Here is a 24,729-nt window from a genome sequence, read left to right on the forward strand (position 1 = left end):
TCAAAGCAGGCACCGTCAGTCCTGCAGCCTCTGAAAGGCCTACTGCCACGTCACCCATCTCACTTTGGATGTTGAGGACCACGACCTGTACCACCCACAGCTCTCGCACGGCCATTGAACCCTCGCTGACCCGGCTGGCACGTCAGCGATCAGGCAGAGACACAGGACCCACCACATTGACCAACCCCCCACATGACCACTGACAGAAGACGACCGAGACTGTGTGTCTGTGTGTGTGTGTGAGAGTGTGAGAGTGTGAGAGTGTTTCTGTTGGTCCCTCTCTCTTCAAAGTTTAGAGAGAGCAGCAGCCCTTACCACCATCTACAAAGCAGTGTGAAGCTACAGCCCCCAGCTGCCTCCACTTCAGAGGGAGAGGACATGTCAAAACAGCACATGGCTCTGCCCTGCCGAAGTGGAGCACTCTCACGGGTCATCTGGAGTGACAGAATGGCTGCGACCCCCTGCTCTGCTCTTCTGAGGCCCAGGAGACGGGACAGTCAAATCTGTGAAAGATCTGGACTCACAGCTAACATGTCAACTGTGTTCTGTGTTCTGTGATTTGTCTACGATGATCTCTGGTGCTAGTCATTGGTACCAAGAAATAGTTTAGCAGTATTTGTAAACGGTGCGTGTTGTGAGTCCAGCAGCAATTTTCCCTTTTGTTGATCTATTATGTTGCTTGCCTGCCTTTTTGTGTGTTTTTTTATCTGCTCTTAGAATGGATTTACAAATACAACCATGACTCAATTCATGTAAATTAAAGTGGTTGTAAATATAATGTAGGATCCTTGGATTCTATAGACATGAATCTAAAATACATTTCAATTACACATCAATATTCAGTCAAAAGCTCCATTAGTAGTGTTAAGTCAACCCATCTGTTCTCCTCACTGGGCTTCTTTGAACAACCTTGTTGCCTTCCCTCCCCGAGCACTGGAGGCTGAACAGCGACATCAAATGTCATTGATTTCTAATTGTGTTTGCGCTAATGCTATGTCAAACCGGCCCTGGCCTCCTTTGTCCAGTCTGTAGGCCATTTGGCTGCAGTGATGCACTTGGCAAGCCAGATAGCAGGTGAATGGCCATGGTCTAATAGGCCATCTGTGGAAAACACATTGCAGTCAATTAAGAGTCCACTTCCTCCAGTTGTGATGGCCATTAGACGGCCCCACCACGACAAGTGACTCTCCAGTTGCTTTTACTCCTTTTCATTCACAGCGTCCTCGAGCTGCCCAGTCCCTCAAACACTGACTCTCTATTTAGTTCTGTTGTCCACTCGCTGTATTCCACTCAAGGATTTTGCATGACCCTGATGGTCAAATAGAACTTCCCTCACTACCTTGTTTCTTCTCTGGTCCAAACATATTCTAACTGCCCCATTACATCACACAAAAGGAGCATAAAGCTCTTAGCTGCCCTCAAGAGGACATCCTTGAGAATCATTACATGCACACAATGAACTAATTTAGGAGCAATTAACATTTGTTTGACAAATCTTCACTATTTTTCATATCGCGGCCCTCAAAAAGCCCAGTGGACTAACACACACACAGGCACACACACACACACACACACACACGCACACACACACACACACACACACACACACAGACACACACAAATACACTGTTGTGTCTCCATGGCTTCAGAGTGCATAGCATTGAATTACATTTAGAGAACATAATTTTTTATAATCATATAATAGAATCCCTAAAATATTACTCTAAGCCTAACCATAGTTACTACTTGCCTAACCCTGACCCTAACATTGACAAAACCCTAACCCTGACCTTAACTTATACGTAACCTTAACATAACTATAACTATTTTGGTCCCCAAAACATGACTACACACAAACACACACAAACACACACATTTTGGACTGAGACAGACAGCATGAGGAGCATTTCAAGGGACTTTGCGGCCTTTAGACGTTCTAACGAAACCCTAATATGTTTAAGCTTCCATTGGAAGTTTTCGGGCCCTGGTGTCCTTGCCTTCTGGGGTATTTCGCCACTCCTAGAGTTTAAGGGGGTTCTCACCAAATGAACCCAGGTGAACACCTGCTTGGCCGACCCTGTTTCAAGGCTCTTGAACAGGCTTCGAAATTAGAAATCACTGTTACCCGCATCTTCCTGCAGCCTTCAGTCCCGACACTGCCCCTCGTTGTGAGCCAATGTGTCACACCCTCCTCCGCCACCACTTCGCATTTCACTCTGACCAATGCCAGCTGACGCAGGTAAGTGCAAGGGAAGCACTGTTTTCTGTGGAGATTCAAATGTTTGTTCATTCTAATCCCTCTCGTTTCTACTCTTTGTAAAGGGATTGAATCAGCTCTTATGTTCGCGCTGGTGAATTGATCACTAGGTACAGACATGATCCTGTTTAACCAGACGAACAACAGATGGGAGACAGTCATTCATTATTTTCAATTGCTTCAATAAACTAGTCAGTAAACATTGCTCCTCTCCAAAAGAGGAGGATATCATGTTCAGTCTCATTTACAATGGAGGGTGTAATTGCTTATTGTCCTGACCAAGCCTGAGACGTGATCTCCGGATGATGCAAAATGGAAAACAGACGTATGAAGACAATTGTTCGCACCTTTTCACTGAACGGTGTAATTACAGGTGTGTCTCTCTTCACTCAGCTTGTTGTGTGGCAAGTTGTGTTTGTTCCTGCTGCATCCCGTATTCAAACCATCTAACGCCTGAGCTGCCGTACTCCAGTGGTTCAGAATTTAGTGTCTCTGAAAAACATATATCTTAAGTTATATATCTTAGATGAATTAATCTGCCCTACAGCTGACCTGATAAAAAAATCTGATAATATTTTGTGTTACTACACGTGACCATGGTTCAAACCTTGTGCAGAACACATCCCTTTTCCATCTTTAACAGCTTTTAGACTTTTTACAGCCACAATAAACTGTACATGCTTCATAGTTAGGGATGTGTTCAGATAATTAAAAGTAGGAATACCACAGTGTAGAATGACTACCGTAAATGCAAGGCCTTTACTTTAAAGGCAAAGGGAACAGAAGTGTTGTAGTAAAGGGAGCAAGTTTTCATATTTTAAATTCATCATGTGTTTTCAGCAAATTCTTTAACCTGGAACTTAAAGCAACACATTGAAGCCTAAAATAGCAGCTTCTAATTGATGGTACTCTGACTTGGAACAAGAAGAGTGGGCATTCCCACTCCAACTGCTGATATCTGGCCCGGCAAGTTTAGGAGCAATGTTGAGCTGTCGATCAGCTAAAAAGACTTACTGCTCTTGTGTCATCCATTGCTGTGATCCACGCATGAACGAGGAGGATAACGGCGATAACCATGGTGGAAATGAAGCAGTTCATAGTAGAATTTGAATGTCGGGGGTTACGGACACTTGGATGACACCAGAGGAGCAGTATGGAGGCGTTTTATGTATCTTTCTGTTGTTTTTTTATTACGTTTGAAGAATTGGCCACCAGTTACTTGATTGTATTGGATTTGGCTGAATCACTGTTTGACCCTGAAACTCCAGAAGAGTTTTGTGAACTCAAACACTTCACCCGTCACCTCCATCGGCGCAGTGGCCAGTAGATAAAGAGTGAACTTTCATTTTTGGGTGAACTGTACCTTTAAGGCCTTGTCTTGTTTCTCTACGTGATAACACCTTATAACAGGGTTAGTCCCCCTGTGTTGCTGCAGAGGGCGCTGTTGCTCACTTAAAGTTGCAATTTGTTGTTTTATATGGCGTTACCTGTTCAGATAAAGTTTTTTTAGGCAAATATAGAGCAGTATAAATTATTAAAACCGTCTGCATTAAAAGAGGAAACCAACCACAACATAATTTTCAAGAGTTTTAATAATTTACTAAAAAAGAGTGTAAAAGTAACAGATCTCTCCCAGTAAAGTGGATCTGTCTGATATTCAAAGTGATGAGAGATGTAACAATTGTTTTTGCAAACTTGCCCTTGTCTGTACATTTGTGTACACTTTACTTGGCAATTCAACCTCTTGGCTGTAATCAAATGGGTTTTGCGCTGTATACTATATATATATATAGATATATAGATATATATATTTATATATATCAAAAGCTCACAGCAAAAAAATACTTTGATATGAATCACTTGAAAGTAAACCAACCAGCATGAAATGTACAGCTTTAAGAAATTCCAAAAAACACAGCTGAAAAGTGTATATACAAACATGCTAGGAATCTAACAAAGAGCAGACCGGGCGGAGCTGGAGAGACGGGCCTTTCTAATGGTTTGCTTGACATCATTTCGGAGAGCCACTGAAATAAAGCATCATTTTTAAATATTTAATTTCCTTGCAACGTTCAAATACCATGTTTTTTTCTATTGCCTATTTCAAGTCTTTTAGCAGAAGAGGAACACTTTATAAATATACAGTATACTGTATCTCCTGCATCAGTTCGTTTAATTTAAACATTTAAATAAAAAGATGTTCAGTATCTGTAGAAAATAAAAAAGACAGAACAACTCAAATGCATTTTCTTTGATAAATGTTCATACTGTGTGTAGGGAGATGGTTGTGTCCCCCAGCCTTATCATTAAGTGCCTGCTTGGAAGAGGTAATATATATTTATGTATATACATATAGCATATCAAATTCTATGACATGATATAATTTGTATAAATATGGCATCTTTACAATTGCATTTAAATGACAAATTTTTATTTCAGATCCCAAGACAATTAACTGTCGACCGGGAAAAAAGGCCTTGTTTAAGTTTCTCGTTTTCTCATTTTAAATATTAAAAATAAGTCTCAATTCTTTGCAAAGGTATGTCATACATTATAAACAACACACCTGCGCCTTAGCTGATCAAATATTTCCCATCGTGTTTCGCATCTACAACACTTTGGAAGGTGAGGAAAAAAGTGCCATTATCAAATGCTCCCTCTTTGGAGTAAAGGAGGACGTTTGCCCTGTTCAGAGTAAAGGTAAGAGGTTCATCGACCGACTGCAAGTCCCAAGAAGCTCAACAGTGCAGCTCTGTACAAAAACATGTAAAAACATTAATGCGACATCGATGTAACAAAGCCATGGGCGTGTGTTGTCATGCCATTTTGCTGGTTGTACAACATGGAGTTAATGTGGCTCTGCACAGACGTCCCCTTTGCACAGGCGAGAATCAGACGCTGTCGCCCCTTGTCATCCACAGATGCTTCAAAATGCCACTGAGATGTGTCGCCCTTGTGGGACCTGACGCTTCTTCCATCAGCAGAGAGTTAACGTTGTGATATGTGTCAACGGGCACAGTTGGACACACATGTTTCTTCCTCAGAAAGCACCAGGACTGGCACAGTGTCAGTTTTGAAGGTACAAACTGGACTTCCACCGAAGCCACGTTGAACCCAAACTTATTGTCCGAAGCATTTCACTTTTCTTTGTCATCACATGCCAGCCCCAGGAGAGTCGGACATGCCCTGTCCTTTTTTTGGCCCTTAGAAATGTATTTCTACCCACAAGCAACAGAAGAGTTCTGGCGCTCTCTGGTGCCTGTTCGGAGGAAGTGTAGGCACGGAGGGAATAAAACCGTCTGTCCCCTACAGATGTCCTTCAAGTCTCCACTGGCTAAAGCATGTTCAGGATGGCATTGTACATTTGGATCAGCACAGCCAGGTGGACAGGCAGGCAGGACTGGCGGTCTTGGGTGGCAGGGGTACACGTCAGCCAGGAGAGGGCGTTGTACTGTTCCAATACAAACCTGTGTTTGGAAAATATACAATTGAATCAAGGACAAATATTTATATATTATATTATAAAGTTTAAGTATAATTCACCAGCATCGCTATACAGTCTAAGGGGGTAATATGAGTTAAATATTTACCTGAGCACATCAGAGGTGGTCTTTGAGTCTAATGGGTGAGGGGTCCTCTTACTCTTGTCTGACACCAGCTCATCTGACTGGGTGATGGAGATATGGTGGTGGAGCGACGCCTGAAGTGAAGAGGAACAATGTAATGTTACATTTTGAAGCAAATGTTTCCCTATAAATGTTTTTTGTGTCCTTTCCAGCACACACACACACATGCAGCACTGCGAGTACCTTGAGGAAGAGCGGACACTGACTCTCAGCCTGAGGGCAGGAGGCCCAGAACCAGTGAGGGAGTCCGTTTGCTTGTGCAGTGGAGACGTAGTAACCCAGAGCCAGTGGCTGCTGCTTCAACTCCTCCGGTGGATTGTCCCTGGACAGCAGGCGCTCTCCCTGGCTCTGTAAACAGACGGGAATGAATTCACTGAAGTAGATCGCTCACCGGTACTACCTGCGCTCTGAGCTGAACCTTAGAATTATGCTACGTCATATATTCCTCGGTTAAAGTATGCAATCCTAGTAAATCCCCATAGAAATATAGCGTCATACTGTAAAGTATAGTTTTTAAATTATACATACAGCTACAGCACCCTCATTTAAACAAAAAGTAATGGTTTGGACTGTCAAATTTCTATTATTTTTTATGTAATTTTCTGCCTGCAGCTCAATGTTGTAATGACACATACAGCACAAGGAGCTCACATGTCCGACCTATAAGTTACTGATATACAACTACACTTTGTCAGAGCCGTATCAAACCTGGTGTATTACAGGTTGTCAGCACAGCTCCGTCTTCCCCTCGTGCCTCCGAGACAAATTCCTCGGCATCTATTATACTTGTCACGGCTAAAATTCTGATTCTGGTTTGATGAAGCGAAGTGTTGAGTGGCAATAAAGACCGCAGAGAAGTATGCATTGTTGTTGCTCCAGATTACACCTATAATAAGCAACGAGGAGGCCAAAAAGGTCTAAACGTCAAATCATGACGCCTGAGTTCCAATAAAAAGTGTGATTATAGTATATGCTATTATTATTCTTATAATCAAACTCTGTGAAATCTGTGTTATTAAGTAAGACAACCAGGTCTTATGAAAACAGTATCTTACTTCTCTCTTGTGCCGGGACAGAGCAGCTAAAAATCCCACAATTGCTAACAGCAACGATTTAAGGGTGAAATGCATAAATACACTAGTTTGTTTTCCCCGTATGAAATGTATGAGTGTGGACATACCATCCTTGTTTTCTTTGTTACACGGTTTCATTTGCTTCAACTGCAGGATGATTTCTTAGTTTACACCAATCACTGACTCACCCTGGTGTGATTGAAGTTGGATCCCATTCCCATCCCGGACGGAGAACCGGGCGAGGGCACAGGGGAGGTGTTGGGGGAAGGGTGGAGGTTCCCTGTGATCAGCATCATGTCGTGGCCGATGTCGTTCTCCAGCTCGTCGGGGAAAGGCAGATCGAACATGTCATCTGAGGGACGGAGCACAGAAAGAACAGTGTCAGCCCAGTCCCAGACCTTAATGCTGGTCATCAATAATGACACCTGTCCAGGCTATGATAATTTCTCAATGATCCAATTAATACTACATCTTTAGTTCACTGCAAAATGGAACAAATGGCACAAAGATGCCCCCTGCTGGTACACAATAATATCCAAACCATTTGAAAACCAGGTCCACAAGCGACAACCACAGTTTGACTATGATCCTGCTAAACGTTACCATTATTGTCCTCTGTGGGGTAGGAGCTGGGTGCCAGCTGGGTGGTGGAAGAAGTGGGGAAGACGAGGATGTGAGTACAGGAAGCATCCTGAGGTGTGTTCAGCTGCGACGTCTGCAGGTTCAGAGCTGTGCTGCGTCCAAACACTGAGCCCATGGTCACTGCGTCTATAGACACACACACACACAGAAACACAGCACAGGTCCGGTTACTGTGTAACTGTTGTGTTAACGTGATACTTAACTAGTGCACAGTAAGATCTAATACTTATATCAACCTAATTATGACCACAAAGATCACAGTTCTAATCGTCTTTTAAGACACACAAAGTGGACGGATTACTAACCAGGCATGATGACAAAGGAGCCCTGTGGCTCCATGGCTACCAGGCAGGCGCTGAGAATGCTGGGAGATTCGGCAGCTGAGATCCCACACATGCGACAAGCCTCCCTCAGCTGGCGCCCTATTGAATGGAGGGAGTGTTCCCCGAGCAGCGAGCTCCAGTCTGGTGGAGAAAGAGAGAGGGAGGTGAAAAGTCTTTTACTGAATCGTTCCCCAGTGAATTTCACCTGTTAAGAGACATCAATACATTAAATGAGAATACAAAAGTGGATAGAACAACTATAAAACACTTTAAAAGAAGATAATAAACTAATAATTTGATTATATGATAATCAGTTTGAGGTTTTCTCCAAAAAGTATGTCACTCACCTTTTAGCTCCCCATGCCCGAGTCTGCCTAATCGACCAATCACAATCCTCCATGGCAGGGAGGTCATCTGGATGATGCCAATACACCACTCCCACAGCTTCTGCAGTCCCATCTTCCTCGCTGAAACCTTTGGACGCCGCGCTCTGAGGAGAAACACGAAACGATGTGAGATATAAGAGGTCATAACATTAAACCGCATGTCGTGCATGAACAGCAAAAGTTACACAACCCTAACTCACGACCCTAACTCACCTATTGGGTACGTCAATGTTGATGATACAGGACTCCAGGAGCTCCCCCTGACGGTCAGTACAGGACACCAGGATCCAGCGCTGGTCATGTGATAGGCAGTATCCTACATAGAGGACGTTGTATCTGGGAGGGATCTCTGCCCATATCTCTCCTTGCTCTGGCTGCTTGGGACGAGCCGGAGTGAGGATGAACGGGGCCGTGTAGAGCTGCAGCGGGCTCGGATGCTGGAGGAGGAAAAGGACAAAGTGTGAGCAAGGATTTTTAGTTTATCCGCATTCAATGATGTGACATATATACATGTTTTTTATACTCGCCTCTGGACCTTTAAGCACAGAGTTGACAGTGGACACTGGTCCAAAGCCAGTGAGGGACTTGATGGGTGTTTTCTGGGGCAGCAGACGTCTGCACTGGGAGTAACAAGAGAAGGCCAGGGAGCGCAGGTGCTGCAGGTACAGGTGACTCTCCCCGCTGGCCGGCTGCAGAAGATACTGGCATGGCACCACCTGCATAAAGTAAAGACAAAAGACGTAAAGAAAAGATTGTGATGATCTCAAGAGCGAGAGCAACTTCTGTTCAACACAATCCGGTGTGGATCTTAGAGCGTTCGTACCTGTAGCACCAGTGCAGGTCTCATCACCTCAGGCAAAGTCTGGAGCATCTCCGTGTAACAGCGTAGGAGCCCAAGCAGCCATATGCTACCGGCCTCTACCTTGTCGCCCTCCTCTTCCTCTCCGCCTTCACCTCTCGCTTCACCTGAGCTGAGAAAAGCATCCACTATGTAAATGACAACCGCTGGTGGGTTGGAGTGGCTGTCCACGGAGTCAGCCAGGGTGGGGATGCCGATTCGAGCCTGCTCTGCAGTTCTGGAAGAGAGCAAGAGAAGGGAGAAGTCGTACTAGTTCAGACGCGAGGAGCAATCAGTGAGATCAGGTCAGTTCCAGCAATAACTCAGGTCTTACAGCTCAGGGGGTTCTGCTGGTGTGTTAGCTGGTGGCGTGGCGCTAGAAGACCCCTTCGAGTCGCTGGTTCCTCCTTGAGTCGTCTCCCCTGCTGGGCCCGAGGTCGCTCCAGTTGGGGTCGGAGCGGTTGCTGAGCTGACAGGACCTTGAGCCTGCTCTCCTTCAGGAGCCCAGGCTTGAGTCGGGCCAGACGAGGCAGGCTGGACTGAGGACGTGTTGTTAACGGGAGGCAGCAGGAGACTGCTGTCCAGAGGCAGAGCGGAGAGCTGGGGACCTGAGAGGAGGAACACATCTCTCTCATCAGTTTACATACAACAGAAGTGGGCTGGGCACGAAGGACGACAACAAAATACACAGTTTTCTAGTATTTAGTTGCTCCTGCAGAAACACAATATTGCAACGCAAAACAACAATGTATGGGGCCGGCGGGAGGAGCTACGGAAGCCCAGGAGGCAACAAAGGGCTAAAGGGCAGTATGGTAATTTAATAATGAAAAACAATGTTGGCAAAATAATTCCATAAACAAAGAACATAACAACTAAATGATAAACAAAATCCATAAATACAAATCTAGAATTATTACTTATTAAATGCATTTTATACATGCTAATATCTGTTCACTAAATGTAAATATTCTCACCTAGCTGCTGCTTGCAGGCGTAAGCATAGAGTTTAAGTTTGCTGAGGTTGTCATTGTGCTGCTGTCCAGCCCAGGGTCCAGTCAGCCACTGCTCCACATCGAGCTCCTCCAGCTTCTCCGGCTCCACGTCCTCGCCCACACGCACAAGACCCTCCCTGGAAACCTTGGCCAGAGGACGGTGCTTCCCAAGGCGGCAGGTCTGGGAACGAAGTCAAGATAACAGTTCATTCTCTCATTACAGACGTCAATCACAATAAACCTTCATCGGGTGATCCAAATGTGTGTTTCCGAAATGACCTACCTCGTAAACAGCGCTGAGCTCCTGGAAGAAGGCCCGGGCCGCCGCCAGCAAGGAGGGGCTGTTGGGGCACAGCACCAGATAGGCCACGTCCCGCTGCCCGCCGTACGGCTCCAGTAGCAGCTTCTCCCAGAATGGTAATGCTAAAGGTGACAACGCTAAAAACTCCTTCTCTCGGTCGTAGCCCAGTAACACCGTAGGGATGGGTAAGGGCTCCGGGGACTCTTCCGAACCTTTGACAAGTACAAAATAAGGAGAGTTTTAGTTTGCTGCAACCTGACAACGTCCCCGAGACTGTAAGGGAAGTGTGTGTGCTGGCTCACCGTAGGAGCCTCTCCCAGCCATCTTATGGAACTGCTGCCAGGTGAGCGGGCCTTGAACGTGTTGGATGTTTTCCCAGGTCCGTCCTGTTCTCTTCTTCTGGATGGCGTCCTGCAGGAAAGGCTGCAGGGACAGCAGCATACGCACCATATCCTGGGACGACAACTTGCTCATGTCCACCACTGTGGAGACACACACACGCATCACACAGTTTATGATCAGTAAATCATTGGTGGACTTATAGTAGTTTGTGGCAGATGTTATTCAGATCCCTTCCATGGGAGCTGAGCTTCTTACCATTAGTGTGCGGCCAGGAGTGAAGAGCTGTACTTCTGACAACAGCTGGATCTACTTTCCCTCCTGTGGAGTTATCCACGTACTGCAGCCCCTGTTCCAAGGCATTGTAACACTCCACGCAGGCATCACTCCCGTCTGCCCACTGCTTCTCAGACATCCAGCTCTGCAGCAGTGCCCCCTTGCGGCCGTGACAGGAACAGCTGAGAGGGAGGTGCAGTGCTGTCAGGGAGGAAATGGGCTGGGAGCACTGCTCCTGCAGAAGAATCATGACCGCTGGCGAGGCCGGCGCCGCGTCCTGAGGCCGCTTGGCCCTGGGGTCTCTCATCGTTGGGTCCCGCCGACAAAGAGCCAGCCTCCTCTCGGCTGCCCGGCCCACCTCAGAAGTCCGACCGTATATATCCAGCTCGTCCTCCAGGAAGAGGCCCGTGCCGTGGGCCAGCCGCCTGTTCACGATGGCACTGAAGCCACACATACAACGGTACTGATCTTCGCAGGTGGAATCAGGGATGTACACCCCCACATCTGCTCCTTTGACATTCATATTGCAAGCACAAATACAGCAGCTGTCAAAGTTGCGATCCTTGAAGACATTGAGGACGGAGTCTGACAGAAGCAAGATAGAGTACAGGCTGTGGGCCTCGGGCAGGGAGGGTCCTGGCCGGGCTTGGGGCTCGACCGAGCTGAGAGGCATGCTGGTGGAGGCAGGTGAGCTGAGCTCGGTACCGTCCTGCTTCACCGAGCCGTGCCCAGAGCTCGCAGCGTTGATACCCCGCGGCGTGCGAGGGGTGCGTGGCGTGGGCACGGAGAAGCGGGGAGTGGCAGGAGACGGGAGGATGCCAACCGTGGTGCCCACAGAAGCAGAGTTGCCGCTCATCTGTGCATACTCCTGGTCTGTGACGCTGGGGACGTTTCTGGAAAACGAAGAATAAAGGGAAAAAACACAAATGGTCGATAGAGAAAGAAGATTATTGTAAGTCTCTGGAGATTGTCTCTTTAATGGTCACGATGCTGCTTTACACCTGAACAGAGCAAAATCCTCAGAGCACTGCAACTCTCAATAGAGGCCAAAAAGTCACCCTTTCATCCTTCAGAAACCACATAGTCCTGCACAACATTTATAAAAGGTTTAAAGATAATGACATGATGAGATAATGAGATGTTCTGCTCGTGATAGCTGACAACTCACGTGTATCCATCCTTGATGAAAGGGTTATTCTGGGGATGCATGACTGCAGGGAAATGCTCCATTTTGGGCATGAGGGCCCAGGATGGACGGTAGTAACACTGGTCAGGAAGCTTGAGTGGCGGTAGAGTCTGGCTGGGTAGGCAGGACAGTGGGGCAAACATGGAGGAACCTATTTGTGGCTGGATTAGAGGGAAAAAATATAAGATTGTGGTACAGTTACAAAGTAACATGATGCATGATACAGAACTAAGCAGTCGAGTTGTGTGCCAGAGGCCGTTTAGTCCTAATCTCACTGTCACTGTCTCAAATCAAAATAAAGTTGTAACATCATTTTTTTGTGGGGACTATTTTTAACAGCAGATTAATGCATTTGTTTCTCTAGTTATTATTTACAGTAGCAGGGGGTGTTTATGGAGTATCACTACAATAGTCAACAAGAAAATAAACTGCACCCAGTGCAACACTGAAGCTCACTGGTGCACATGGAGCTCTAAGGCAGAGTAATAAGCAGCTCATGGCTTAATTACAAAAGCGATAAAGCCAATGTTGTAGTTTTCTTTTCAAGCTGAACTCCTCAGTCATTTATTTATTTTGGTTATTCTCTTCAATTTGTTAAAGTCGGTAAATTCCAAAATCAAATTACACAGTAAAGACTCATTCTATGAACAGAAAAGCAGGAAAAAGAAACATCTTATCTTACCTTTCCCTTTCATATAAATAACATAACCTTAATACAGATGGCCATTCCTTTTCATTCACTGCATTTTCACATCAATTATACATCAATGAAGAGCCTTCATAATGTTCTAAAAAAAGTCTGTTTTAGCAAAATGTTAAATCCTTTAACAGAGAAATTCACTGTTTCTCTAAAATGTTTCTCTCAAATCAAGATCAAGTCCTGTTTGCATGTTTCACACGTTGAGTTAAAGATGCCTGTTGTTTGGAGGAGCTTGTTTTCCGTGCACAGATGCACCTAATGCTGTCCACTAAGTGCAGTCGACTATAATTAGCATCTCCCAGCTCACAGAGCCTGCAGTCAGTGCAGATGTCTGACTCACACCACACAGAGAGTTAATTAGCCAGGTTCAGGTATCAGATTCCAACATGAAGAGCCTGACCAGTCGCTCGGTCAACAAGTACTTGTACTGACTTTCATGACATACATCTATGGATTTTTTAATAATCAGAGTAGAAGTGTAATTTTCTCTCAAAACGTGTGAAGCACAAAGCTCAGTCTGCTGCTCTATGTGGTGACAATTCGCCCCTCCTCACCTTGAGCTCCTCCTGCCTGGGGCTGGCCATGCCCTCATCCATCTCCATCCTGTACTCATTGAGGTGCATGGCGGCTAAAGTCGCCATGTGGTCGGCTGCTCCGCTGGGCGCGGGGGGCTCTTGGCTCGGGGTGTCACGATACGTCGTGATGGGGGAGAAGGCCGGGTGCTGCTCGAGAGAGGGCGGGGTGGGAAACATTCGCTGGAGGTCTGCTACTGCTGAAAGGAGAGAGACAAGGAGATGAGGAGACGGGGAGGACAGACAAAAAGAAAAAAACAGATTCACAGAGGTTTAATAGGATAAAGAGTTTGTAACTTCTATTTCCCAATAAATATTACCCCACATGGAAGTATGAATAGAGTTGCTGTGAATAAAAACTGTGACTAAAATGTATTTAATCGAGATCAACTAAATATGCATTAGTGTGACTCACTTGATGGATAAGGTACTGCAACTCTCCCTTCCTTCCCATGGGGGCGATCTTCAGTCGACAGCGGCTGCTTTGTTGAGTGCTGGTTGGGGTAAACAGTCGACAAATTATTACACACAAGATGAGAGGATCTTCACTGCTTCAGAATATTAAACTCTAAATGGTACTAAGACCTGATATTAGTGCAGCCGCTCATATTCAAGTCATTCAGGTCTATAATATACATAAACTCTGATGTCTCACCCCCAGCTCGTCCTCGTCTTCGTCAAAGATGTTGTCGAGATCAGAGATGTTAACCACCAGATCTTTTTCTCTGGTCAGAGAAGGATTCGCTTTGGCGGCTGCGTCGTCCTGACCCGATTCATCTCCAGCCGCACAAACATCTTCAGACAAACAGTTTAATGTGAAACATCCCACTCTGAAATATGGATTTCATTTAGTTTCATGTTAAAAATGTACATGATGACTGTGCCTCACCTGATTTTGGTGCCGAGTTAAAAATGGACATAGCGTCTTTCCCATCGGGCAGCACTCCATTGCTGGTGATTTCTTCTCCCTGGTGAGAAAAGAAAAAGGAATATTATCATTTCAGTTCAAGACACTTTTTTTTTTATAGAATCCTAAATGTGTCATGAGCATTCAAATTTAAAGCTGTGGTATGTGATGTTTTCAGCCACTTGAGGGCATCAGAACTAAATTGTGAACACAACTCTTGACACACTATCATCGCTTTTTAAGTTAAGCTGGCGAATGTGTTATCGTATAGTTGTTGGTTTCTACATCAAGCAGATATACAGCAGCATTAGCATTCATCTGCTGTGTGCTGGCTAACATTAAATCCAATATTCAGTGTCTTTTACACTCTGTGTGTGTTTCTACCTTGGCCTTCTTGCTGGGTTCTCGTCCTTGGCCCTTTAACCGTTTGGAGGAGGAGAAAGTGTACTCGATGTCTCCTTCTTTAAAGTCGTAGGGATCCTCCCCGGGCTCGCGCAGTGTCTCCACCCCCGGCTGCTGGAACAGCCCCAACGTGTGGATGTGTTCCTTCACCCTGTCCTCTGAGATTTTAAACCTCTTGAGAGTCTGTGTGTATAGTCTGGAGAAAAACAAGAGACAAAAGTGATCATTCAGTCTGTGTTAGTAGTGTTAGTCTTAGCTCCGTATTTCTAGAAGCCATGGTTCTCGATACACACTCCTGTCATGTCTCTCCTACCTCTTTAGCGGAGCTCCTTCCGTGAACGCCTCCGTCTTCACTTCCTCTAATTTATCAGCGGGGAGTTCGGGGGGTCTGAAGTCAGTCTTATCAGTTCTGGGCGTCCTGAAGCCTCTCCACCAGACGGCTCCACTCTCCCTCTGCCTCAGGAGAGCTGTATACACAGCTGTCTCGCTGCTAATCAGCCCCAGACCTGACACTCCGTCTGGACACATAGGCATATCCACGGGCCCGTCCAGAACCTCTGGGTCCTGCACCCGGGGGTGCGGGCTGAGCGTGGGTGGTAGCGGAGACATCGGTGAATGGAGGAGGGACTCGCCAGCTTTCCGGGAGAGCATTTTGGGATACTTGCAAGTCGGCAGCGCGGCCAGAGGCTCCATGGATGGCTCCAGCGCCACAAGACCCCCGAGCTGGGGCCCTCCCGGCGAGTCCTGTTCCAGAGGGGAGTCCTGCATGACAGATAGACGGTGGTGGAAGGAGATCATGGCTGGCCTCTTGGACTGTTTGTCCGCCTTCTCTGTCTTCTCACTTGTCTTGTGTTTGGGCAGGGAGGGAGAGTATAATGACGGCCCGGAGGGCTGAGTGGGGTTGGCACTGGTCTGGGTGTTGGCACTGGATGTATTGGTCAGGTTTAGCTTCTGCTGCCTCACCCTGTAGCAAAGTCAAGAAAAATACCCAAGATTACAATCAAACTGAAGAGTCTTGTTTTAAACAAATGTATTATTTATGTTTTTAATGAGCCTTCTTCTAATCATAAAAGTCTTCAAAAAGATTAACTATAAGAAGCGTTTTTGCTTCATTATGAGATTATGGGAGTCCTTGAGCTGCAAAATCTCCAACTTACATTTTTCACTGGTCATTCAAAAACAGAACAGGTTGAGCTCATCTTTCTTATGGCAAATTAATTTTCATAATACAGGTTTTTGAGTCTTTTGTGCAGAACATTGACAGACTTTACTGCTATCATCCAAAAATACGACTACTCTTGACCTCCACATACTTTTAAAGACTGTATGTTATGTTGGCATCGCTGGAAAAAGTTTAAATCCTTGAACATCTCTTTATTGGAGCATCCGGGATTTGAAAGGCCTTTTATCAAAACCTATTTCTTTTGTGATGAACATGAAATCCGAGCTCAGATACTGTACACGTGGCGCTGATATCGAACAGCTTGGCTGCAGCTCTGTTCTACCTGGAGCAGCTGCAGGGCGCTCTCGCTCCCAGATCATTGAAGTCCCATGTGGTAACTCCATTTGGCACTTCCTTCTTAGGCGTGGAGTCAGATGGTGGGTTCGGTCTGCGGGGAACAAACAGATCCATGAGGGCTGCGGCTCAACTGAAATCGCCTTATTTCAGCGATAAACGCACCGAGCAGAGAACACAAACTTGGTAATGGCTCAACGTACACATGCTTAGGCTGGCTGAGGTAGCACTCCCTCCAGGCCTGGTGCACCACCTGACACGTGAGTTTCTTCCCAGAATGCTTTGGGCTGACGCTAGCGACCCCCATGCTGCTGTCCATTGTGGGAACACTGGAAACAGAGGTCACAAAGCCACTGTCCGCTGAAACGATAAAAAGTGGAACACACATTCAAATACTGGACTTGACGTACTTCAGCCATGATGTTTAATGTCATTTTCCTTTACTGGTACCGGGAACATTCTGGATTATGTAACTACACAAAACAACACAACATATATAACAATATCTTCAAATCAATGCATTTCAGGTACCCTTTTCTGTGATGTGTCTATACGTGAATAAATCTGCATAATGTGGTATCTAATGTTCTAAGTGTGCGTCTCTGTTACCGGAGCAGGGCTGTTCCGGGGACGTTGGCGGCGTGAGCGGCACGCTGCAGTGGTTCGATTCCCTGCTGAGGCCCTGAGCCGCAGGAACAGGTGGAGGCTGCTCCACCGGTAGGTCCCCCTGGGCAAGCAGCACAAAAGCAGCTGGGTAGGTCATCCTCACTCCACCTAGGAAGATAAAAGAGAAGAGATTTATTTGTGATTATGAAACAAGAGGATGGTCGCTGCTGACAAAGATTTATTTAAACTGTCAAAATAGTTTTTCCTTTAAGTTGCTTTTATTGCGCTTAAAGATATCAACACCCTCCCCAATGTCTCTATTCATATATATTTTGCTGAAGAAATGATATGTGAACCAGACATTCCTGATATTGGGTGGCAGCATCTATATAATTACGTATATCCTATGGATTAGCTCCTTATCCACTGATGTGATCACACACTTACTGCTCATATAAAACATATGATCTTAAATCCCTTTGCACTCACAGCTCGACTCCAGTTTCAGGCAGCACATCCAGACAGACTTTCCTCTTTAGATGTAAAAGCCACTGGTATCCATGGGAGTTTTGATTATAATCAGGTCAAACCAATGCTCTGGGATCAGACTGATTAGACAAAGCTGTTAAAGTAACTCCCTGCGGCTTCTGCAACGACTTCTCTATCGCTCCTCTCCGCCTCTCCTCCCCTCTCCTCTCCCCCAGTGCAGTCATTTCCTCCTTTCCTCTCCGAGACGTGCTAAAAGACTAAAAGGATCACTGCAGCAGAGGGACATTTCAATAGCTGCCCATACACTGCTACATCAGCTCAATCTGCCAGAGTCCACATGGAGACCGAGGGTAATCCATGCGATGTTGATCCCTTAGTGTTTGCTTTAGCAGAGCAACATCACCGTGGTCTAATGGGCTTTTATTACTCTGCAACTGCTGTGCTACTGGAGATGCATTTGTTATGTTCCCCGCCGAACGTGTTGACTTTGTCCTCACCTACGATGACCTCCACAGCCACGTGACTGTTGGGACCGTAGGCCTGACTGGCTTCCTCTTTCTCCTTCTCTCCGCCCCCCTCTTTCTGCTGGAGCACCATGGGGTAGAAGTAGCTCCAGTCCTCCATCAGCTTCCGTACGGCCGGGTCACTCATCTTGTAGGCCTGACCGGTGAGAGTGCCACTCAGACCGTATGGACTCAGGATCACTGAAGAGAGAAGAAACCACACTTGAAAGGGGTTCGGGTGCTGGCTCACGTTAAAGCATTCAATTACACCTAGACAAGAAACTGAAAAGTACAGTGGGTTTTCAGAGGGCTCCTTTAACTTTTTGTTATTAAGTAGCCATATCAAAATAAAAGATAAGCTTATTTACTCTTAAATATATTTTCTATTCTTGCACCACTCTATTAAATACTTTTGTTCTGTTTGATCTTGTTTGGTTCATGTAACCTTGTTTAGACGTGCTATTGAAATACATTATGAGTATCATTATTATCATTACACTCCACTACAGTTCAAACTGAAATATTATACTTTACAAGCACATAAAACATGAGATTTTTAATTAATCAAACCTTTCTAGAGGTAAAGTTATCATCACTTTGACCAACTTTAACACTTTATTAATATATATGCATAGTAATAATAATCTGTATCATTCTCAATGCATTTACTGTCATGAATTCATCCTTCACTACTGATATTTTGTTAAATACATGTGATGTTTGGACAATGCGACACTTGTACATCACTAGTGTAACACATATCTGCTTGTACTTCATTGCAGTTCATTCTCACTGAACATCGTTCACAGTTTTGTTGCTGTGCACATAAGCCCCTAGAGGAAAACAATGGCTTTTGTGGTGTTACCTTGCACTGGCGTAATGGAGGTCTGCACAAGACGGATGTGGTGTTCTGTGATGTGGTACGCGGGCTGGTGCTGGGCGATCTCCACGCTTGTGCACACGTTGCTCTCCCCGTGGAGGAAGAAGGTGAAGGAACATGACAGGTGTTCACTGGGGACAGAGGACGGCAACGGTTTAAATCAGGAGAGCACAGAGAGAAGGAGGCAGGGCCGGGAGTTTACATCTCCTGTGTGTCGGCTGTGAGCTGATCATGATCATCTCTGGGTATCATAAAAACAAATCCAATGGCAACATGAACCGGCACTGTAAAAACAATCTGCATTAGAATTAACCTTAAGACAACCGTTAACATATTTAAACTGACACTTGAATTGGAACAAAATTCCATTTATTTATGTAAAACTTCAGATGAAATAAACTAATAATTTGAATCTATTGGAAAAACAAATGTACAATGCGAATGCAGTTTTTCAAGTGCCGTGACAGATGAAAAGTACAATTCTCCAAACACCAATTTAGAGGCCACGCTAAAAATGTGTCTTTGTAAAAGCCTTGAGTTGATCATCTTCATCATTTCCCATGTAGGCTCCTTATTGCAGATATAAATCCTCATTTGTCTCTGACTGATTGTGGTGACTGCATGTTTACATATGCACAGCCCTCTTTATTACACAGCTCAGGCATAGTTCATCATGCATTCTTCTCTTTTTTTAATCATAGAGGAGTAATTGTTGGGGCGTTATTGCAATCTATATACCAGTGGGCGGGCTGGACATCATTAACTACCAACACGGCTTCACTGATGTATATTTTTAATCTATAAAGCTCCTTACCACCTTGGTTTATATATATCAGACTGACAATAAAGTCAGCAGGTACCGTAATCTCCTTGTGATTGCCCTGCTGCCTATGCAATATCTCCTTTGCCCTGAGGGAGCCGGACCTCCATTTGAGCCGTAATGGATCATCAAATTCAATAAAATGGTCAGTTCCACAGTTACTCATGGGCAGAGCTAAACAGTCATGAGGGAGCCAAAAGATCTCGTGGCGCTAACCGCGACGGCCTCCAGGTGGCGCTGAGCACACCTGAAGCGAGAGGAGGCCACTTTCTCTGCTTCATCAACATTCCTGATGCTGGCAGAGAAAAGCATATCCTCCTAACAGCAGGTGGTTCCAACACAGGTCTGCACAATTACAGGAGGAAGAGCAGAGCTGAGGCACATACGTATGCATGCACAAGCCTGCAACACACACCAGGCGCACCAGCACATGTCACACTCACACCTACAGGCGCACACAGACACACACACACGGACACAAACACAGCAGCAGTTCATCATCTCCACAATTCACATCTCTGCAAAACATGAGTCGAAATGCTTTCAATGTCACTGCCCTCCAACCTCGTCCTCAGTGCATCATTACACCATAAGAAGAGCTATATATAGCTGCATAGGGAAGCTCAGGGGAGCAGCTGCGAGTGAAGAGTACCAGTCAAACTCAGTGCTGCGCACACGTGCACAAACAACCACAGTTTGCATTCAAGTATCTTTAGGATCTGGCATGCAAATTGACCCCATTATCCTCCCAGTGTAAAGTCACACGCGGACAGATGCAACATTTCGGTAACAAATTGTCCTTTGTTTCATTTACTGAATGATTTTCTTTATCTTTCACACGTTGTGTTATACTTACATTACTGACAGCCCTGCACAGTTTTCATAGGGATGTGAAATAAAGCACCCATTAGAATGTTTGTCCCTCTCCTGTTGATTATTCTGTTTATATTGGTATCATGCTGCACATTCTTTAAGGGCTGTGCGACGCTGATGGGGACGGATGTGTGTAGAACAACACTATACCTTTAAGACCCCTCATAAAACCGCAGCCTTCACAGGGAATCACAGCTTTTATTTCTCTGTCGCTGCTTTCAAATCAGGCAATGATCCAACAGAATTAGGAGCTGGTTCTCTCTGTGTTCCATCTGAAACAACCATTTATTCTACCTCTGTACTTTTAATTGACCTGATACACATCCTGTATTTTGTTCCAAAGACTAACAAAGGCTACTGAATAAAATAATTGAAATAATTCAATATTGTGTGGAGAGGGAAACAGTACATTTGATAAACTACACATGAACGGTATAACCAGCAACGAATGTGCTGGAATTATGACCTAAGATTAATTATGAGTGCAATAAAGTGCAATTAAATGTGGCGGGAAAAGCAGAAGTAGAAAAAGAGCATTAAACTGTAGGCTGACGCAGCTGGGAGATTGATGCTCCCTGTCCTTTTACAAAGGGCATTTTCCTGCACAGTAAGCTGGTGTGAGTGTGTGGACACACTGGGCTTCTTGCATCCTCCGGGACATTTGTGCAGTCGGCAAGTGGACGTGCTTGTGCTTGTGTGTGTGTGTGTGTGTGTGTGTGCGTGTGTATAAGCGTGTGAGAACAGCGGACAGAGATGTGAGGCAGCTGTGTGTGATGGGCTGTATGAGTACAGGTATTAATAAATGAAGAGGAGTGATGGCTGAGACTCGCCTCAGGGCTGACAGTCCTGTTGAGAGATAGAGAGAGGAAAGAAGAGAGGGAAGGGGAGAGTGGGGGGTGGTTGAGAGAAAGAAGAGAGAGTGAGAGTGGGAGTGAGACGCGGAAGAAGGGAGGGAGGAGAGAATGGTAAGAAAGGACGGCGATGGAGACAGAGTGAGTAGCAGAGGTTAGGAAGGAAATGCTGGGATGAGACAGAGACAAAAAGGGGAAATAGAGGATTAGAGAGGAAATGAGGAGAACAAGGAAAGAAGGATACAGTATAAAGAGCAAAATGTGTGTGAGAAAAGAAGAGGAGTTGAATAATTCAGTGCCACGCACTGCAATTGCTGCACACATATCGATGAGATCAGAGTTTTAATGGGTGGCTACTGAGCACAATTTTATGGTGAAATCAATCAGGGAATGTAGAGCTACAGAACACAGAGACATCACATGCTGCCCTTGGGTGTGTGTGTGCGCATGTGTGTGTGTGTGTGAGATTGTGAGTGTGTGTCTATTTAATTTGGCTATATATTTACAGAACAGCCTACGCTTGTACTGTGCGACACAGTTATCAGCACAAATTCAAGTAAATTTAGGGTATCATGTAAGCAAATGTGCAAATACCGTGTGCATGTGAGTGTATATATCTCTGCAAGGCACTGCATGCACATTAACTTACATATGTATCTTATAATAACACGTGAACATACATATGTATACAGGATATGCATGCATAAATGCCACTGCAGTAAAATGCATTGTGCGCTGGGTTCATGTGTCTTTTCACCCCATCACCATGCTGCCAGCCACCAAGCATGAAGAGCTGGTTAAGGTCTGAAATTCACCATGGATTTCACACACACACACACACACAAACAAACGCGCACATGTGTCACACACTAAATAACAATGGTTGTCTTGCCTGTCAGGCTGCTCTCTTGTCAAACCCAGTGAGAAAAAAAAAAAAAAGATAAAGCAGGATTACATAAAAGAAGAGGGAAAAGAACAAACACTAAAACACACACAAAAGCTTCCGTTTCCACTGTCACACGCAGCTAAAGATTACAATCTGAAAAATGTGTTTAGAAATCATTAACTACCATCACATGCGCTAAGCAGGCATGATAGCATATTCTTAGATTATCTCAGATAAGGGGATTAATCTGCTTAGGTTGCACCTTAAATTCTCTGTCTGTCACCACAGCGGCGCTATTATGAGTTATCTTCATCCTTCATCGCCTCTCGTCTTCTAACCCTAAACCTACACAATCTCAACGCATCTCCCGGAGACACAAGAGCGTAGCTGCTATTCCGGTGTGTGTGGACAGATGTAGACGCTGTTTATCCTCTTGTAAGCTCTTGTGAGCGGCATGTATACACTTCTTCCCCGTGCACTGGCACAATAAGTTCACTCCATAAAAACAAAATCCTACCCAACATTCATAATACACTCAGGCTTATGCAGGTGTGTGCTTATGCCTCTGCATGCATACATAACGCGCAGCCACACGCCACTATTAACACGAGCATGAGGGGGATTCAGTCAGCTTGATGTATTATTCAGTTGCCCCCACTGGGCGGCTTTAGCCAGTGTTACTATCACAATGTTTGTGCTCAAACACGACTCAATCCGGCTATCTATATGGATTCACGATGAAAAGGTGCCACACTCGGGGGGACGCACACTGTGCACACTCATTGCCCTCTGTACGGGCTCAAGCGCCACAGAGGAATAAAAGTCTGCCGCGGTTAAAATTAGATTAGAGCTGAAAAATCACAGAGAGGAACTATGAATACTTTGTCAGTGGGTTCTTCCCGCACAGACGCTGCCAAGAGGAAAACTCGCTAACGTCATGGAGAGCACCCGACGCTACCTCGGGCTTCTACCTTCATATCTCTGGCCCTAATTAAAAAAAAAAAGAGGATCTCTTGGTGAGGCCACTGCTGTGATGTATCACCCCGGTGTCTATTGATCTATGTGTTTTTTCTCTTCCTTCCCTCGCTGTGTGTGTGTGTGTGTGTGTGTGTGTGTGTTTCTACCTTGAGAATCTGGGTGAGAGTGTATCACGTGTGCTCTTTTGTCTCTAGGGAGGCTCGACACACACGTTCAACAACACGTTTCAAAGGAGAAAATGGAAATATTCCATTAAATCAAATACTTAACGGAGGCGTTTACATTAAAGTGGCTGACCTGAACTTGTATATTTTTTCTTATTCTCTATTGTAAGTATTTTAATATTGTCACAGTTCATGTATTCAATCAATGAGCCACTGTGTAGACCTATAAACTGCTTTAGAAATACAGTATCATTTCAAGTGACTTCTCTGTAAAGGCCATTCTGCTGCTAATGAGCTGAAGCACATACAATTATAAAAATAGTGAATGACTGCTAAAGTGCTGTAATGATGAGGTTTCCTGCACACACACACGCTGTACATTTCAGTCTCATTTATATGATACCGGCTTTGAGTTGGACACATTAATTATAGTAGCCAGCAAACTTCAGCATATGCAGCAGTGCAGTCGTGAGGCTTAGGAGTAATTAAATGAATTCCCTGTTAAATGTAAGGGAACCGACACAACGGGGACAAAAAAGGAGTTAAAGAATAAAACTGAAAAACAAGTTTCCAGCTGATGGTGTTGAAAGAGAAGATACACTGAAAGCAGGAGCTGTCAGTTGCATTCAATTGACTAACTGATTGATTTCCATAAGTGAGCTCAACCACTTTGCCGAATTATAAAGACTTCCATGAATCAATGGGATGTCTTCTACTTAATGATGGTCAGGAAGTCCAGAGTGAAGAACTAATCTTATGAGGAAATCCTCATTCAAATCACTATAAAAATTCTCTCTATTCTGAATCCTGAATTCAAACACCTAACACTCACCATTCATCACTCAGTATAACTCAATTAACCTTCTCAACCTGGTCGGCCAACCCGTGCCAAAGCTGTCACCATTGAGACATTTTTCTTGTTGGTCACTTTTACAACCAGTCAAATAATCAGCTGGACACTTAATAAAGAGAAATCTGTTTTCTATCTGATTAAAAGGATTGTTCAGTTGATTTTACAGTTTAATGTTCTAGAATTGTGATGGGTCTAAAGCTTTGGACCATAAACTGAACATTTTCCTCTTTCACACAATGCATATTGCTTGAATGCAAATGAGGAACAAAGTCTGAATGAGCTGGGATTCTGGGTGTTTCACTTTCATTCATCACAAGTGGGAGTTGAGAGTTTTTCGAAGCCCTGAAGGCCCAAAGAGTAAATAACAAAAAATGATGCGTATATATTTGTTTTCTTCTCACAGTTGTGTTTAATTAGTTTCAACCTCATGTTCATGATTAAATGTTGCTCTGCTGCACCCTTCCTCTTAACGTGACACTTATATGGTGAA

The 24,729-nt window shown here is 44.9% G+C and overlaps 1 protein-coding gene across 2 annotated transcripts in view; it reads right to left on the bottom strand.

Annotated features, from left to right (window-relative positions):
* Nucleotides 1-3,831: 3,831 nt before the first annotated feature.
* Nucleotides 3,832-24,729, bottom strand: part of LOC133974938 (mediator of RNA polymerase II transcription subunit 13-like) — a 73,421-nt gene continuing 52,523 nt past the window's right edge. Inside the window, exons 5-31 of one of the 2 annotated variants that reach the window (XM_062412764.1) lie at nt 18,800-18,945; nt 17,929-18,135; nt 16,946-17,110; nt 16,540-16,696; nt 16,326-16,430; nt 15,134-15,784; nt 14,803-15,016; nt 14,401-14,479; nt 14,167-14,306; nt 13,927-14,005; nt 13,494-13,708; nt 12,222-12,400; nt 11,036-11,946; nt 10,741-10,920; nt 10,421-10,650; nt 10,120-10,318; nt 9,480-9,753; nt 9,131-9,383; nt 8,835-9,023; nt 8,521-8,744; nt 8,269-8,411; nt 7,904-8,062; nt 7,560-7,724; nt 7,145-7,308; nt 6,067-6,231; nt 5,848-5,957; nt 3,832-5,724 (exon numbers count right to left, since the gene is read on the bottom strand). In XM_062412764.1, the coding sequence (XP_062268748.1) occupies nt 5,592-5,724; nt 5,848-5,957; nt 6,067-6,231; nt 7,145-7,308; nt 7,560-7,724; nt 7,904-8,062; nt 8,269-8,411; nt 8,521-8,744; nt 8,835-9,023; nt 9,131-9,383; nt 9,480-9,753; nt 10,120-10,318; nt 10,421-10,650; nt 10,741-10,920; nt 11,036-11,946; nt 12,222-12,400; nt 13,494-13,708; nt 13,927-14,005; nt 14,167-14,306; nt 14,401-14,479; nt 14,803-15,016; nt 15,134-15,784; nt 16,326-16,430; nt 16,540-16,696; nt 16,946-17,110; nt 17,929-18,135; nt 18,800-18,945 (5,836 nt within the window). In that variant the 3' untranslated portion in view covers nt 3,832-5,591. Of the gene's footprint in view, nt 5,725-5,847; nt 5,958-6,066; nt 6,232-7,144; nt 7,309-7,559; nt 7,725-7,903; nt 8,063-8,268; nt 8,412-8,520; nt 8,745-8,834; nt 9,024-9,130; nt 9,384-9,479; nt 9,754-10,119; nt 10,319-10,420; nt 10,651-10,740; nt 10,921-11,035; nt 11,947-12,221; nt 12,401-13,493; nt 13,712-13,926; nt 14,006-14,166; nt 14,307-14,400; nt 14,480-14,802; nt 15,017-15,133; nt 15,785-16,325; nt 16,431-16,539; nt 16,697-16,945; nt 17,111-17,928; nt 18,136-18,799; nt 18,946-24,729 lie in introns of both variants that reach the window. The other variant, XM_062412763.1, reaches the window with a different exon arrangement.

The sequence above is a fragment of the Platichthys flesus genome, chromosome 19 (genome assembly GCF_949316205.1).
Source record: "Platichthys flesus chromosome 19, fPlaFle2.1, whole genome shotgun sequence".
Lineage (NCBI taxonomy): Eukaryota > Metazoa > Chordata > Actinopteri > Pleuronectiformes > Pleuronectidae > Platichthys > Platichthys flesus.